The sequence below is a fragment of the Papilio machaon genome, chromosome 14 (genome assembly GCF_912999745.1).
Source record: "Papilio machaon chromosome 14, ilPapMach1.1, whole genome shotgun sequence".
NCBI lineage: Eukaryota > Metazoa > Arthropoda > Insecta > Lepidoptera > Papilionidae > Papilio > Papilio machaon.
In genome coordinates this window covers 8,147,829-8,165,597 of record NC_059999.1, presented here as the reverse complement: position 1 = coordinate 8,165,597, position 17,769 = coordinate 8,147,829, and the positions used below count along the sequence as shown (strand labels likewise).

General features: G+C 42.7%; 1 protein-coding gene and 1 long non-coding RNA gene across 3 annotated transcripts; both read left to right on the top strand.

Moving 5' to 3' along the window:
• Nucleotides 1–3,557: 3,557 nt before the first annotated feature.
• On the top strand, nucleotides 3,558–6,017 carry LOC106708393. Of its 2 annotated transcripts, XR_006756280.1 has the most exons (4): nucleotides 3,558–3,621; nucleotides 3,738–3,938; nucleotides 5,779–5,850; nucleotides 5,947–6,017. It is a non-coding gene; the product is annotated as an uncharacterized LOC106708393 (long non-coding RNA). The 2 variants fall into 2 exon arrangements; XR_006756279.1 differs by lacking the exon at nucleotides 3,558–3,621 and having other exon boundaries at nucleotides 3,681–3,938.
• A 25-nt stretch (nucleotides 6,018–6,042) lies between these two features.
• On the top strand, nucleotides 6,043–8,046 carry LOC123721679. The gene is made up of 5 exons (XM_045681109.1): nucleotides 6,043–6,628; nucleotides 6,674–6,908; nucleotides 7,387–7,555; nucleotides 7,632–7,841; nucleotides 7,933–8,046. The coding sequence occupies exons 1-5, from the start codon at nucleotides 6,043–6,045 to the stop codon at nucleotides 8,044–8,046; spliced, it is 1,314 nt and encodes a 437-aa protein (XP_045537065.1).
• Nucleotides 8,047–17,769: the final 9,723 nt, after the last annotated feature.

Sequence of the window (17,769 nt, the reverse complement as noted above, 5' to 3'; positions counted from 1 at the left end):
CCACCCGGGGACGCGCCACGTCGGAGTTCACCTCTCCGCCCACTCGGACAACCGAGCAGGTCCGTGGAACCTAACCTAACCTAACCTAACCTACCTACCTACCTACCTACCTACCTACCTACCTACCTACCTACCTACCTACCTACCTACCTACCTACCTACCTACCTACCTGTAGTACAGATTCGGCGCGTGCTAGGCGTTTGGCTGTGGGTACGCATGAGGCCGGCTACTGGCTTCACGCGTACCCGTCAACAAATACAGGAACATTTCTTGAGCCTGACACGCTCCGAATCGCAACCTGTCTACGGCTCGGGGTTCCGGTCTGCATTTCTCATAAATGTCCCTGTGGCAGTGATGTCGACATTCTAGGACATCACGGACTGTCATGCCAAAAAAAATTGCAGGCCGCTTCTCAAGACATGCAGCACTCAACGATATCATACGCCGGTCTCTTGCCACCGTCAACGTACCAAGTCTACTAGAACCAACTGGTATTGCAAGAGACGATCGCAAGAGGCCGGACGGTATGAGTTTGATTCCATGGAAGATGGGTCGGGTGCTGGTATGGGATGCTACCTGTTCAGACACGCTGGCCCCATCCCATCTTCATGGAACCAACAACAGAGCTGGTGCGGCTTGTGAAGCGGCTGAAAAGGCTAAGGCTAACAAATACAGGGGTCTCGGCTCCGAATATGAATTTGTCCCATTCGGTGTCGAGACCCTTGGTCCGTGGGGTCCTAGCGCTAGAAGGCTTTTTAAAGAAACAGCAAAAAGGTTAGTCGACATCACAGGAGACCGAAGAGCTTACAGCTACCTCGGACAAAGAATTAGTCTAGCCATTCAAAGGGGGAACGCTGCCAGTATCTTCGGAACCTTGCCTAATGGGACATCTTTTAATGATATATTTTAGTTTTTATGTATTATATTTAATCGAATATTTCAATTTTCTCTTTAAATAAAGAGTAATAGAGTTGTTATATTATTAAATTCATGTCCTTTATTAATTGAATTTAAATTAAAACTATTGAGGAGTACTCGTGTAACTTTGCATGATTGAATATTAAACTACTAATAACTAAAGTCATGATTGACGTAATTTATCTATCTTTGCTAACTACAAGTACAAAACTAAAATTTAATAAAAAATAATGTACTTACTTTTCTCCGGCACTCTCAAACAAAATAACACTGACTCACTATAAATTATGTGATATACTATCTGTTTATATTTTTTTATATATATTTTCTTAGCACTTTAAAAAAAAAAAAAAAGTGTGGGGGCCAACTTCACACTAAAATTTGAAGTTGTTTTTACGGAGAAAGTAGGAACTCTCAAACGCTATTTCTTTTCTCACAAACCCTTCTCAAACGATTTGCGAGAGAAAATTTTTAAAAAATGAAGTGAGGAGGTCAACTTCACGGAGGTTTACTGAGCTGGCCTATTGGCACCGGGGTATTATTTCCTCAGATAAAGAATAGACTCTATATACTCGTTCCTAGATTATTTCCATGTACCTATTTTATCTATTTTTAGCCGACTTCAAAAAGAAGGAGGTTATCAATTCGACTGTATTTTTTTTTTTTTTTTTTTTTTTTATGTGTGTTACCGCGAAACTCGGCCCCTGGTGGTCCGATTTTGATAAAAATTATTTTAATCGAAAGGAAGTGCTTGCAGGTGGGTCCCATTTTTTTGTTTTTTTTTTTAAATAACTAGAAGACTAGTAGATTTTGAATATAGCTTCAAAATTTGTTGCGGAAATTAGGGACATTTTTGCTTTCAGCGCTTACGTAGGCTAAACTATAGGACCTACATAAAAATGATGTATGGCGAATTGTAGCTCTTTAAATGTGCTAAATAAAAGTCCGCGATAGCATATATCTATCTTTTATAGTTTTCTCACAATAACCATTTTTTTCTTTAGAAACATTAATTAAATTCATGCCCGATTCATTTCCGACGCTATTATTCAAGTTCAGTATTAACCCTTATGTAAATAAATATGTTCATTATCAAGAGAATTTAATGTAGATTATATTTGCAATTGAAACTATATCATTCTGACTAATAGTTTAGGAGATATCGTAAGAATAAAATTACGCGGAAACGAAAAATGCTACATCGCGTTACAATGAATAGCACAAATTTGCTTTCTGGGCTTACGTAGGTCAAACTATATGACCTACATTAAAATGATGTATCGAGTAATTATAGATCCTTAAATTTGCTAAATAAAAGTCTCAGGTGGCATATATCTATCATCTATGGATGTCTCACAAAAACCATGTTATTATGAACAAACTTCGATTAAATTGCACACGAAAAACAGCGTCGTAAGCTTACGGCGCTATTATATTATATTCGATATGAATCCTTATCCAAATAAATATGTTTGATGGCTAGAGTATTAAATGCAGATTACATTAGTCTTTAAACTATGTAATTCTGATAAATAGTTTGGAAGATATTAAATTATTAAAAACTACGCGCATTCGAAAAATGCTACTGCGGCGCGCGGCTGGACAAAATTAAAGGCACGCTACGATGTATTAGTTCGTTAATTTTCAATTTGTATACCGATTTTGATAATTATTTCATTGTTTAAAGGATAAGTGGTTATCTGGTGTATTCTAAATTAGTTTTTGAATTGAAGTACACACATATTAAATAGGAAAGTCCTTTTCTTTATTTGTCTTATTTATGTCCTTATACGTATTAAGGAAATTTGTAATTAAACTTCAAATTCACTAAAAATTGAGAAATAAAACAAACATTTTAAGAAAAAAAAAATAGCCGACTTCAAAACAAAAAAAGCTATCTCAAACAGAATGCGCTCAAAAGTAACTTAAAAAAAAACAATTTCAAACAAAATGCACTCAAAAGTAACGTAAAAAAACAATTTCAAACAAAATGCACTCAAAAGTAACGTAAAAAAACAATTTCAAACAAAATTCACTCAAAAGTAACATAAAAAAACAATTTCAAACAAAGTGCATTCAAAAGTACCATAAAAAACAATCTCAAACAAAATACACTAAAAAGAAACAAAATAATGTCATGAAAACTTCTTTCTTTCTTTCTTCTCTCTTTCAAAAACCCTCTAAACTCTAAAGAAAGTTCTCTTCTTTCTTGTAACATGTCTATATTGTATAATTATTGTTATTTTGGAGTCGGTTTCGGCCTAAGTAGGGACATAAACGTAAGTATGTCTAATACATCTCAAATATAAAATGTCACCTATTTACTTCGGCCGACACCGACTGCGAAATAACAATAATTATACAATATAGACATGTTACAAGAAAGAAGAGAACTTTCTTTAGAGTTTAGAGGGTTTTTGAAAGAGAGAAGAAAGAAAGAAAGAAGTTTTCATGACATTATTTTGTTTCTTTTTAGTGTATTTTGTTTGAGATTGTTTTTTATGGTACTTTTGAATGCACTTTGTTTGAAATTGTTTTTTTATGTTACTTTTGAGTGAATTTTGTTTGAAATTGTTTTTTTACGTTACTTTTGAGTGCATTTTGTTTGAAATTGTTTTTTTACGTTACTTTTGAGTGCATTTTATACTCTTTGCTGTCAGTCGTAGTTAGTGTCAGTGTCAGCTTCGGTAGTCGACTAAAATGTTGGAGTTTTGTTTTCTTATCCCTTAACTTGTTATTTACTAATATAATATATAGTAACGATAATATTAAATGCAAATTTTTAAATTCGATTAACAAGATTTGTACACTTTTATAGTTACAATATCAATGTCTAGCTGGGTGAATTCTTTGTTTCAATATTTAATTATCAAGTATTTAAAAGAAATTCAACAAATTTTCTTAAGTGGTGTTAAACTTGTATAAGAAGTAAATGTTAGAACATCAGTGCGACACCGATATGATGATGACTGATAGTATTCTCCGAGTGCAAGAAAGCAATGCAACATCCCCGAGAGAGGTTAGTTGTAGTGACATGTTGTTGAAAAATGCTGCGGTTAATAGCTCGGAATATTTATAAGAAATGCAGTTTTATTTTAAATACCTAACAGTCTTGTTTGTGTGTTTAATTTAAGGTCTTAAAGATTTTTTTTGTCTTCTTCTTAGTGTATATTATTTATTTAATGTTCATCCACTCTGCACCTAGAATGAAACACTTTCAATATTAAAGTTTTTACAACAATGCCTTATTATGTTTTCTTTATTTTGTTGACATGGTTCATAATGTTGATGTCATGTTGAATGCCACCACTATGATTAGAATTGAAAGAGCTCAACGTTCCGTCTTAAAAGTCATGATGCAAAAACCTTATCGGTACCCCACGACAGAGATTCTGGCACTCTTACCGTAAGGCAATTATACTTATACAAAACTGTGATGATGGTTCATAAAAGTGTGCTTGGATCCGCTGAACACAAAATTAAGTTGTCTCGCAGAGTCTACCTTTTACCCGTGCCATCAGTTAAATCCTACTTTGCACAACGCACGGACTCCTTTATGCAATTTCATATTTATAACTATAGTAAAGCGCTGCGATTTATTAAAGAAATTCTTGCCGTAAGCTAAATCCACCTTACTGAAGTGGCTGCTTACTTTAAATTATTAAGATACTGAGTACCTTTTGAAGATGCAATCCTAGATCCTTTAACATATTTATATCTTATCTATTTATAAATCCGTACCATACATATTTATAGTATCTATATTAATTTATTTATTATTTTTTCATTTACTTAAATTTCTTTTTTCAAATGTATACGGGAGTAACTTATAATTGTTAAATGCTAAAATGCCATGAATGTGGGTTTTTGTTATTTTGTGTTCTGAATGTTGTATATATTTATGAATATCGTTGCCCATGATACAGGCTATGTCTAGTGCGGGGGGGCATCACAAGATTACGCTAAATAAACATAAATGGTAACTTAATATCCAGAATAATTATATGTAATTTTATGTTAGTATAAGGTTATTGTTTTTTGGTTTAATCTTTTTTGTGTTAATAAAAAACTTTCGTTCTTTCTTTCTTTCTTTCTTAAGGCAATCAAATCTTCTTATCTATGGAAAAAAAAATTATGAAGGTATATTGCAGAGCAGTGTAATTGTTTTACACTGTTCAATTGCACTGGGACATAGTGTATGTAGAGACTAGCTGTGCCCACCACCGTTTGTGTAGCATTTTTATTATTTAGGCTAATTATTTTATATATCCAACTTGCTATGTATGAATGAAGAAGAGAGAGAGAGAGGTGTGGCCACACTGTTGTTATATTTTACTCATACTTATAAAACATTACAACAAAACAAAACATTCTCATAAACCATACATATTCCCATACAATCTTTCATCCCCTAGTCCCTATTGTTATTTTGCAACCTTGAGGGTAAATCTTTTATTTATATCAAATTAACAGCCTAAAACTCAAATTAAAGCTTTTAACTGTAAAATTACATACTTTCATACAAATTTCCACCCCTACTTTACCTTTTACAATTCTTTTTAGACTTAGAGGACTTAGAGTACTTTGAGTTTAGACTATCCGTGTACCAAATTTTATTTAAATCGGTTCAGTAGTTTTGGCGTGAAAGCGAGACAGACAGACAGACAGAATTACATTTGCATTTATTATATTATAGTATAGATAGATTAGTGTAGAAGTATTGATAATTAGTGTAGATACATGAGAAAAGATTTTACATGGCATTTCCACCACAAAAGAATTCTAAACAATAACGACGAGGTATAAGACGAATAATAGTCATTAGGGACCAAGAATGATTTATTATTTTATTTGTGCAGATGCAGAGTGAAGAGGCGCGCGCGCTGCACGAGCGGCTCGTGGCGTACGCGCACTTCGTGGCCGGAGACCCGGTGAGAGATCTCCGCAAACACCTTTCATTGTTAAAGCCGGTTGTGACGCCCGAAAAAAACTCATTTCACACTGTTCTATTTATTTTGATCTCGTAGGAGAGCCGGTCGGGCGTGTGCAGCGAGCACTCGTACGCGCGAGTGCACGAGGCGGGCGGAGCGGGCGCGGGTGCGGGCGCGGGCGTGGGGGTGGAGATGCGGGAGCTGCTGTCGGCCGCGCCGCCCCCCTCCCCGCCCGCGCCGCTCGACGTCGAGCACGTGTCCGGCTGCGCGCCGCCCGCCCTGTCGCCGCCCGCCGCCGGCCGCGAGTCCGACGTCGAGAGCGATCCCGACGATGCCGACGAGGAAGACGCGTGGGAGGAGCGCGTGGTGTCACAAGCGCCGAGTGCGGCACACGCGCGACTCGCACACGCCGCGATAGACGCTTTGCGCGAGCTCCGTCTGGCTCGGCTGGCGCACGCGGGGTCGGAGACGCGGGGTTGCGGGGCGCCGATGCGACGCGAGCAGGCGCGCGCGGCGGCGCGGCGGCTGCGGCGCGAGCTGGCGCCGCTGTGGGCGGGCGGGCGCGCGGCGGGCTGGCTGCACGGCGCGCTGTGGGGCGCGCTGCCGCGGCGCGAGCGCGCTCTGTACGAGGAGGTGGTCGCGGAGCTGCGGCGGTCGGTGCCGCGGCTGGCGGAGCGACTCTCGCCGTCGGCGGCCGAGGTGCCGCCCGACCCCCTGGAGCCCGCCGACATCGGTGAGGTCGATCGTGCCACCGATTACGGCTATGAAGTCGGCAATCGTCGGTGGAGACTTTAGTCCAATGCATGCGTGCGGTGCGTTGCAGGCGCGCCGTGCGACGGCGACGGTGACGGCGAGGACCGCGCGCTGCTGGTGTGGGTGACGGGCGCGGGGGGCGGGGAGGGGACGGACGCGCGGTGGCTGCGGCACCTGCGGCCCCTGCTGGAGACGCGGGAGCTGCGCGCCACGCCCGCCGAGCGCCGGTTGGTGCCGGAGCGCTGGTGCGCGGCGAGCGCGGCGACGGCGCGGTGCCAACTCGAGGAGCTGCTCGCCGACGCCGGGTGAGAGTCGTTTGGAGTTTATCATTATATTTCAATCTCATATATATTATTGGATTTTTTAACCCGGTAACCGAATACGATTTCGTTATATGCTATTCTAAAAAAAAAAAAAAAAAGTAGAATATGTATTCTTCCAGACTATATTCTACTTCTGTGCTAAATTTTAACAAGATCTGTTGATCCGTTACAGAGATACTCGTATCTTCTAACAAACATCCATTCATCTAAATTTTCGCATTTGTAATATTAGTAAGAAGTAAGATATAGAATGGACGGAAACTGGTACTATAAGAAGCGTTATCTTTGTGTGCGCACAAACATTTATATATTTATTACAATGGAGTAATAATTAGGTTTGTTGTGGGATAAAATTTCGATGTTGATTTACATATTTTTTTCACAATGTCTATGACACGAGCATTAAATGAAAGCGCTTCACGACTAAAGTATGGTAAAAATTGATATTGATATTGTGCAGAGAGCGGCCGGTGGTGCTGGGCGGGTGCGGGGCGGGCGCGGCGCTGGCGGCGGCGCTGGCGGCGGGCGGGGCGGCGGGCGGGGCGAGGGCGCGGGCGCTGCTGCTGCTGGCGCCGCCGCTGCTGACGGCGGAGGGTCCGCGGGACGAGCCCGACGACGTCCTGCACGAGGTGGTCGCCGCCGCCGCGCACGTGGGGTTCTGGAGACGCGCAAGGGACGCACACTGATCGTTGGCACTTTGCGCAGTTGAGGATGCCGATGCTGGTGGTGTGCGGCGGCGGCGGGGCGGCGTGCGGGCGCGGCGCGGCGGCGGAGCTGTGCGCGCGCGGGGGGCGCGGGGGGCGCGGCGGGCGGCGCCTGGTGGTGCTGGGGGGCGCGGACGGGGCGCTGCGGGTGCCGGGTGCGCTGCGCCGTCGCCTGCGCCTGCCGCAGCACGCACTGGACGCGGCGGTGGCGGTGAGTGCGGGGCGGGTGGGGGTGTGGGGCGTGGGGTGTGGGGGCGCACGTGTGGGGGCGAGGCGGTGACGCGGCGGCGGTGGTGTTGCAGGACGAGTGCGCGCGGTGGGTGCGGGAGGTGCAGCAGGAGCAGCAGGAGCGGCGAGAGCGGCAGGAGCGGCAGGAGCGCGGCGAGCGTCAGGCGGCGGCGGCAGGTGCGCGCTGAGTCTCAACTTTCGTTTCTAAATATGTACTATGTTTGAATATTTCCGTAGAGATCGCCTGAAGTCAAAGAAGCGACGCGATGGTAAGTCGAGTATTGTTTAAGTCATCGAGTAAAAAAATACATTGAGTTGTTCAGAAAGTCAACTTCTTTGTGACGCAGGATCGTAGCGATCGCGACATATTTTTGAATAATTGTTTATGTAATAAATAATTTTGTAAAAAAAAATCACATATTTACGACACGCGAGAGGTGAGAAATTCGAAAAAAAAAACCATTTGCAAATAGTAAAGATAGATGGTTGCCATGGTAACGGTAATTCCTTCTATGTCATATTAATTTGGACATTTGCAATAAAAAGTAATACGCGATGTAAACAATAAATCAACATTTTTCTGTGCAACAAAAATGAATGTAATTTCATGCGAACGAAACGAGCGCGTGGAGAACATTTCAGACGGAGCAAAACGCCCCGCGTCTGACCTCCGCTCCGTTCGCAGGAGTCGAGCTGCCGGAGGAGCAGACCCCGCAGTCGCCGCCCGAGCCCCCCGCCACGCCCCCCGCACCCCCCGTCGCGACCGCCGCCGCGCCCCCCGCCGCGCTGCCAGCGGGGTGAGTACACGTCCGCGCTGACATTCGCCACTCAAAGAACACGCCCTGAAATTACAAATTGTGTTTTCAAAATATTAGGTCCTTACATATGAAATTGGCGCTTTTCGTACTGGCCACTTTAATCACGAATTTCTCCTCTTTGGTAAGGAATTCCAAATTCAAATTTGTACAGCTATAGACTCATGTATTTGTGGTTCGATGACCGTCATTCATTTGTTTTTTTTCTTCTGTTTTTTTCTGTTTGCGTCACTCATTTTACAAAATGGAAAACTTAAAATATCGCATTATTTACGAGTACGAGTTCCGCCGTGGCACTAGTGCTGCGGAAACGACTCGAAGGGTGAATGATGTGTATGGCGGTCGTGTTGTAAAAGAAAACACAGTTCGTTTTTGGTTCCAACGTTTTCGTTCTGGAAATTTCGATCTGCAGAACAAGCCCCATGGATGGCCTGAGACTCAAGTTGATAATGAAGAGTTGAAGGCTATTGTGGAAGCGGATCCATCGCAAACCACGTCCGAGTTAGCTGCAGGCTGCGATGTTAGTGATAAAACTGTTTTAATTCACTTGAAGCAAATTGGGATGATTAAAAAGCTTGAAAGGTGGGTACCTCACGAATTGACTGAAGCAAACCGGCAAACGCGCGTCGACTGTTGCGTTACATTACTAAACCGGCACAATAATGAAGGTATTTTAAACCGAATCATTACCTGTGATGAAAAATGGGTTCTTTACGATAATCGGAAGCGCTCAGCGCAATGGTTGGATCCTGGCCAGCCAGCCAAATCCTGCCCCAAGCGAAAATTAACCCCAAAAAAGTTACTTGTAAGCGTTTGGTGGACTAGTGCCGGTATTGTTCATTACAGTTTTCTCAAATCTGGCCAGACTATTACGGCTGATGTCTATTGTCAGCAATTGCAAACCATGATGGAAAAGCTAGCGGCTAAACAACCTAGGCTGGTCAATCGCTCCACGCCACTGCTGCTTCACGACAACGCTAGACCACACACTGCGCAACAGACGGCTACTAAATTAGAAGAGCTTCAATTGGAAAGTCTAAGACATCCTCCGTACTCCCCGGACCTTGCTCCAACAGATTACCATTTTCTTCGAAATTTGGATAACTTCTTGCAAGGGAAAAAATTCAACTCCGATGGGGCAGTCCAAATCGCCTTCAAAGATTTTATTGATTCCCGTCCGACTGGTTTTTTTAGTAAAGGGATCAATGAACTACCTATGAGATGGCAAAAGTGCATAGAAAATAATGGTTCATACTTTGATTAATTAAATATATTATATTAAAAAATATTCGACTTTTTGTTCCTCCCATACAAAACGCCAATTTCATATGTAAGGACCTAATATTAATACATGGATGAAGAGCGGCGACGCACAGCTCTGCCTCAAATGTGCAGTACTTACGTTAATTGATCACGTGCCACTAACAAAATATTTTGGAAGTTTTCAGATAATATTAATACATAAAATTGGTTCACTGTACAGAGAGCGCGTGTGCAGGACGCGTGTGGTGTCGCGCGCGCTGGGCGGCACGCCGCTCGCGCTGCCGCCGCCGCTCGGCCCGCGCCGCGCGCCCGCACCCGCCGCACCCGCCGCACCCCCCGTGACCCCCGCGCCCCCCGCGCCCGCCGCGCTCGACGCCGCGGACATCCTGCAGCTGCCCATCGTGTTCGCTGACGACGAGCCCCCCGCCTTCGCGCCCGCAGGTCACATCTCGCGCACCAATTTTAATAAAAAAAAAACAATACATAGTTTATTTATTTTAGTAACATCTATTTGGATTTTATCTCGATATTCTGACATTCGAGACAAATGAATATCTCTCTATATACATTTATATGTATGAGACATGTTGTATTGAGAGCGAGAGCGAGTACCGAGCACCTATATGTGTATGTGTGCAGGCGCGCGCGGACGTCTGACGCGCGTCATCGTGGCGCGGCGCGCGCGCTCCTGCCTCCCGCGCCGCGGCCCCCGTCCCGGCCCCCGCCCCGGCCCCGGCCCCCGCCCCGGCCTCGGCCCCCGCCCCGCACCGCGCTAACTGCGGTGTCGAGCCTGGAGCCTGGACTTGGAGCATCGAAAGTTTTTCAAAATGTTAATAAATATTTTTTTTGTACATGGTGTTTTAATGTTCACACGTGTCCAACATGTCCGAGGTCACGTGGGGGGTAGGGGGGGGGGGTGTTGAACCCCGAGCTCATCAGGACCATATAGTTGCGGTAGCGGAGCCTGTTATCCTTTACGCGGCTGTCGTGTGATCGCCGGCGGTGGAGAGGAGGAGCATTCAGACCATCATGTCAGCTTGACAAATGGAACAGGCGCTATATGGAAGGAGACACGGCTTCCACCACAAAGTTCTTCATTCCCGACGTCGCGGCGGCACATTCTGCACTTCGCGGTACTGAGTTGGACCCCGCGCTGGTTCAAGTTTTGACTGAGCACGGGGGGGGGGGTCTCCGAATATCTGCACAGGTTTAAGTGCAAGGAAATCCCCCTCTTACTTTTGTGATCCAACACGGGGGGGGGTGAATCCTCGCAGCACATACTCACGGAGTGCCCGAGGTTTGATAAAGTTGAACTTGGAAATTAGATTAAAAGAAAAAATAAATAAAAGTAATTTTAAGAACTCAATTATGTAGTAATAAAGATAAAAGTGAGCACTTCGTTGAGTTCTCTAGATCCTTGACCAAAATTGTAATAAATAGAAATAAGATGTAGAATAAGTATTTCTTTATTTTGTTTTAAAATTTTTGAAAATCCAAATTTTGTTTTTTCAACTAGAATAGAATTATTGTGATATTGGAAATTGAGAAATTTTGTAACATTTGATTTTTAACTTTATAATAAAGAAATAAAGATTTTCACTACCCAAAGTCCCCGATCTACAGATGTTAGGGGAACGAGATGGCGACATTAGACGGGCGAGGGCGAGTCGCTGGTCGCTGCGCAGTGCAACATTCACATCATATAAAAGCAATGAATAAAGCAAGCGGCGACACGACTCTGATATAAAGATATTTCTTAACTGCCTAGTCCAGGCAATTTACATATTCAAGGGTACAATAACTCTCAGGAGTACAAAATGTCTAGGAATGTTTGAACTATTATACACATTATATCATTATATGAAAGAGATTTATGCATTTATCTCGTATGCTCTAACTCTGAGATATGGAATTAAACTTCTGACCGTTATTTACAATTTTCAGCTTTATGAGAATCAGAACTTACTGGAATCTACTACGAAAATCATTAACACGTTTAAAATGTTAGCGAAATGAAGTTAGAAAATTCCGTAAAATAACAAAAATTGCAATTTTAAAAATATATAAAAACAATCTAAACCAAACGTATAATTAAACCAAAATTTTGTAGCAGAAAAATATTAACTGCACATCCATACACTTATAGAGATACGGCATCCGTTAACAACAAACAGGCGTAGCGAGATGTATGGATACAGAAGAAGCGGCAGAGTTGTGTGAAATGGAGTTGTATGAGTGTAATCTGACTTGAAGAAGTGTCGAGATCGTTGTCCCGCGCGATGAACGATACATGGCGAGACGGTGCTCGGTCCGCGCAGGCGCGAGCGGGCGGGCGGCGGCGGCGCGGCGTCTGGCGCGAGTCACCCCGCGACCACCCCGCGCCCGCCCCGCGACCACCCCGCGCCCGCCCCGCGACCACCCCGCGGCGCGCACAGTGCGCAGCGCACCGCCGGCCACCACTACTCGCGGCCTCCTATCCGGCGACAAGTGTCGGTGGCGCGCGTCCTTACGTAAGGGTCGCGAGCCGCGCCGGTGCATCCTGCAGCCGCTCGCGGTATCGATCGCCTCGCGCTTCGATGAACGCGTCGAGTTTCCGGCGCTCGGCCGCCGGCAGTGCGAACCTGATCGATGCGACCTCAAAACGAGCGAATGACCTTAATGTGACTGCCGGGACGCTCGCCCTTCGGACGTCGAAACGACCTCTTCCGGTCCGAGGGCCTTCAGGCGCCGCACGGGCCCCGCGCCGCGCGCCTTGTGCCTTGTCCTTAACTCGGTGACGAGCGGGTGCCGGATCGAGGAACGCGAATCGTATCGCAATTTCAAGTTCTGATGCACGGACCGAACCCTGCGAGCCGACGCCGACGATCGGCGCCGCAGCCCGTAAGTACCGACCGCAATCCGCATCCACCTCGTCGATGGTCCGGCGCGAGTGCAACATTCCAGATCGAAAAAACCAACATGTTTTACGCATTTTTGTTGGATCACGTGGACGACTTGAAGGGCTGGTGCATCTCCTAGATGGTCTTTATGTGTGACAGCCAAGTGCGAGCGGCGGACGGCCAGCGAGCCATATTCTTGAACATATCGGCTATTGTTAAGTGTCGTTTTGATACAAAATGGCCATATTCAAATATACGATATTCTTCACGAAAGATCCGTCCAGTCGATAAAACTAGATCGACGGGGCTTCAACGCCTCCTTTGCTCAAATACAGTCAGGGACGAAAACCTTTAACTTAATATTTACATATTTAGTTGTTGGTTGAAAATTTAAGAACTTTGTTCGTCTTTGTCGATGAAGCAAGTTTCAATCTTCCCTCTCTTGTGCCATCCTCTTTACCTCCTGATACGACACAATGTCCACTTTCTGCTATATCTGTTGCATACATACATTTTATCCATGGTCTTTCCCTATTTCTTTAATCTTCCCTTATTGTGGTTATATATTAAGTGTAAGTATGTAAATATTTATAATCTTTGTTGTATGTATGTTCTATATATATATATATCAGTGGGCGGCACGGCGGCAGTCACTTTGGTGAATACTAATGTCGTCTTTTAGGTGACGAACGTGTCTTAACTCAATGTTCAAGATCTATTCAGTATTTATATTTAATAGTTGTCGTGCGTTAAGCTTTTCCCGATTTTATATGGTTTATCGAACAATTCTCTACATACTACATACATACGGTATGGAGCAGAACTGAGGGGTGGCCCTTTTCTTCTTGAAGGAATTTAGGAGATACTTCTTTATTTACAGGGCCATAGCATGAACATTTTTGAGAAAATGCCACCGCATCTTCATCGAAAAATAATTGTAATAACATTTGTACAGCGGATGTAAAATACACAAGAAATCTCATACTAGTTTTGACGTAATTGACGATGATAATACGAAAGTGCTTGATGTAAATTTTTGGTATAGGTCCACTGCAGTCTTTTCAGAGGCATATCGAGTATAACAACGTAATATAGAAACAATGCTTTGAAGTCGGTCTAAAAAAATCGACCTTATATTTTTATGATCGAAAACTGTTGTAAATTATGTTCATGTATCAGGAGATTGAAGACCACAAAGATTACATAGTTATGTAAAGATAAATGAAGGATTTTTACCAGGTTTATGAACATTTTCATAAAATACTTGAGCGGTTTAACCAGTTAAGCCAGCTACAGAAGTTGAGTTTAAACTGAGCAGTACAATTGACAGTTACAAATGTTGTCTAAACACGCACAGTTTCAACTGTACAGGGGTGGTATGGATGGTACCTGGCGGTCTTTCGTGTCATCCGATGACGGAACTCTGCGGCAGATACCGTTCCAAACAGTTCTTCTTAACACTCCATAAATAATTCTACATAATTACAAATCTTATAAAACAGAGTCGCCTTTGGTTGCCTCTGTCTGGACTTTATGGTGCCACGAAACGGATTAAATTGCGGTTTTTACCGATGTATTATATACCGGTATATTTTATTTCAAATTAATTTTAGTTTGTCAATCCCCTAACATTTGCCTTTTGTGGCTTTAGAAGGCTAAATCATTCCAACCAGATGCCACAAGTTATCTGCGACGCTTTTTTTTCCGTTTTAGTATTAATCCTTACACAACACATAAACACTGGAGCGTGGTAGATGGCGAAGTGTAACCTGCTGTACTCACAATCAGCTTTTCATCGATCTACGTTGTACGCGGTATCGCAATATTAGAAAAATTTAATTGCATCTTGCAACGAATTTAAACTCCGGCCCATTTTAATAATGACCAATTAAGCTGCTATCGATGACTAATAAATAAATAAAATGGCCTTTTTACGACATTTACTTTTAAGTCTCCTCCTTTAAAGACCTCCTCCAGCAAAATATATTATCAACTATTTACTATTTATTCCTGTGACACTTTTATTGTACACACACACACAATTAAGTGTGTCATGTATATGATATATATGCTTATAATTAAGTTCATATTTCTTATATATTTATTCTTTCTTATAAAAATATTATACTCGTAATATACAGAGTGATATTGATATATCATAAATAACTTTTGATTACGTTCTCTGTCTCTGTCTCTGTCACTGTCTCTGTGACTGTGTGTAAAGATACAAGCTATAGCTACAATATTCAGCAACCTTTTCGCTGTCATGACGTATGGAACGCTTAATTGATTGTCGCTGTTGCGGTGGAAGAGCGAACACCACACAACGGGAACAGGACATTTATGCGACGTTTACGGTGAAGAAACACATCATGACATACTCCTCGCTCCTACCTCATAGGAAAAGGATGAAAAAGAAAAAAGGGCTACAATTAGGCCTCTATTACTCTTAAGTTTATTTTCTCAGCTATCTTTAGCCGTAACATAGAGATAAGATTTATTTTGAAAAAATATAGTTATTTTCAACATTTAAAAAACTTTCTCACTTTGCCGTCGTGGAATCTTAAGAAACCATATGAATTCGTTTATGATTGAAAGGGCGGCCTTGCGCCGGGCGTGCGCAAGGAGGCGGGGAGTGTGGTTGCAGTGGGTTGCGGAGGGCACGGGAGGTGCGTCGAGCGCGGCGGAGCGCTCGCCTCGCGTGCCCGTCCGCCGAGACATCTACAGTATAGAGACCATTTTCCACTAGCGTGCGGCCAAAGCTGCGAACGCGAACTTATTTCAGTATTCATCATAGACATTAGTTTATTCCTATTTAACACTTCGCGTGTTTTCTTGACAGCTCCTCGAAATTTGTGAACTACTAGAAGGGTCAATAATTAAATAAAACCACAACTGTATTCTGATCTGAGCGTGTCTTTATTTTTAACTCGCGGTCCGTATACATTACCACGCTAACCAAACCATAGTGCGATCTAATAAGAACACTACGCCATCTAACGACCTAAGTGATTACAATATGTGAGTTGCATCTTGAACATAGCGCCCACCAAGGACATTTAGTGGAAGAATGTCCTTGATAATATGCCAATGATTATACATGCCGTTGATTTAGATTTGTGATACATAATTTTTTTATAAAGTTTATTGACAATATTGAAAAATGTTGAAATTAACCCAAACTTTATATAATGATTACAAACTAGTAAGAAAAATAAGATGCAAAAAAAAAAATATAATAATAAAAAAGAACATGATTTAAGAAAAGTATTATGTCATTCTTCGAATACTGGTAAAATACACAGTTTATTAGTTGGCCTTTTTATAATACTAGATGATTTTGTGCGCAACGTAACTACACGAGTGATTTTATCATCACCGGGATGTTTCTCTATAATACGACCCATCAACCAACGACTAGGAGGCATATCGTCTTCTTTTATAAGAACGATATCACCAATCTTTGGTTCTTGAGCCTTGGACGACCATTTATAACGATGCATTAAATTGCTTAAATATTCTTGAGACCAACGTCTCCAAAATGATTGCAACATCCTCTGAACAAATTGCCATCGTGTTAGAGAATGAACATTTGAACTTTCGTAATTAGAGTACTCTGGTATTGAAATTATAGGTTCACCGATTAGAAAGTGTCCTGGGGTCAATGGTATTGGTTCTCCAGGATCATTAAGATTCATAACACTTATCGGTCGCGAATTCAGGCAAGCTTCGACTTGGGTAAGAAGTGTTGTAAGCTCTTCATAGGTAAGTGTCGCATCACCGATAACCCGTTTGAGGTGAAACTTTGTTGATTTCACTCCCGCTTCCCACAAACCACCGAAGTTGGGAGCATGTGGGGGAATGAAATGCCATTCAGTGTTGTTCGCCTCTAAATGTTGTGCTATAGAAGTTTGATATGGCGCGAGTCGCTGTAACTCTCTCGAAGCGCCTACAAATGTAGTGCCGTTGTCACTATAAAGTTTGGCACAATGACCACGTCTAGACACAAACCGTCTAAAGGCCGCTAAAAATGCTTGCGTACCCATGTCACTGACTACTTCTAGATGTAAAGCGCGCGTAGACATACAAACAAACAAACATATGTAGCCTTTATATGAATGATGACCACGACCCTTTGTTGTCCTTACATTTATAGGACCTGCGTAGTCAACACCACTGTGCAAGAACGGTCTCGACGGGTTACATCTGACAGACGGAAGGTCACCCATTATTTGGGCCTTGGTACTGGCTCTTTGCTTAGCACAGGTCACGCATTTGTTAATGTGCCTTTTAACTAAATTTCTTGCTCCAAGTATCCAGTAGGCTGATCTTAAATAGTTTAGCATGAGCTGATTACCTCCGTGTAGTGTCTTGATGTGAGCGTCGGCTACTATTAAGCGAGTAAGATGTGCGTTGTTTGGCAATACTATTGGATGCTTCATCTGTTCGTCTAGCGAAGATTTCTCTAGTCTACCCTTTACTCTAATCAAACCGTTTTCGTCTAAATAAGGGCACAATGACTTTAACTTACTTTTCTTTAGCCGTAATAACCCTTTGTCTTGCAATTGTACATATTCTTCCTTAAAAGTATCTTCCTGTGTTCTTCTTATACAGCATTCTAATGCCTTTTCGAGTTCTTTTTTCTGTAAATAGTCAGTATCGTTTTTACCCTTATTTTTAAATCGACGACAATATGCAATTACTCGTAGTAGTTTTGATAACGAGGAATATCTTTCAAAAGTTTGAAATATATCACCATCCTTGCTTGAAGCTACAACAGCATAAACTTTTAATGTTTGCTCTAAGTCCGTTTTCAGAACATCTTGCTTTTTATAAATAATGGTTGAACTAAGAAAAGTTGGTCCAGAAAACCAAAGGGAATTCTCCACAAGCAAACTGGGTAAAAGTCCTCTTGATGCACAGTCTGCCGGGTTTTCCGTCGTTGACACGTGGA

Bases quoted from the DNA above. Each gene is read 5' to 3' on its own strand.
- LOC123721679 (XM_045681109.1), top strand. From the start codon at position 6,043: ATGCGGGAGCTGCTGTCGGCCGCGCCGCCCCCCTCCCCGCCCGCGCCG. The intron at 7,556-7,631 runs GTGGTCGCCGCC...CACTTTGCGCAG, and splicing joins CCGACGACGTCCTGCACGAG to TTGAGGATGCCGATGCTGGT. The intron at 7,842-7,932 runs GTGAGTGCGGGG...GTGGTGTTGCAG, and splicing joins CACTGGACGCGGCGGTGGCG to GACGAGTGCGCGCGGTGGGT.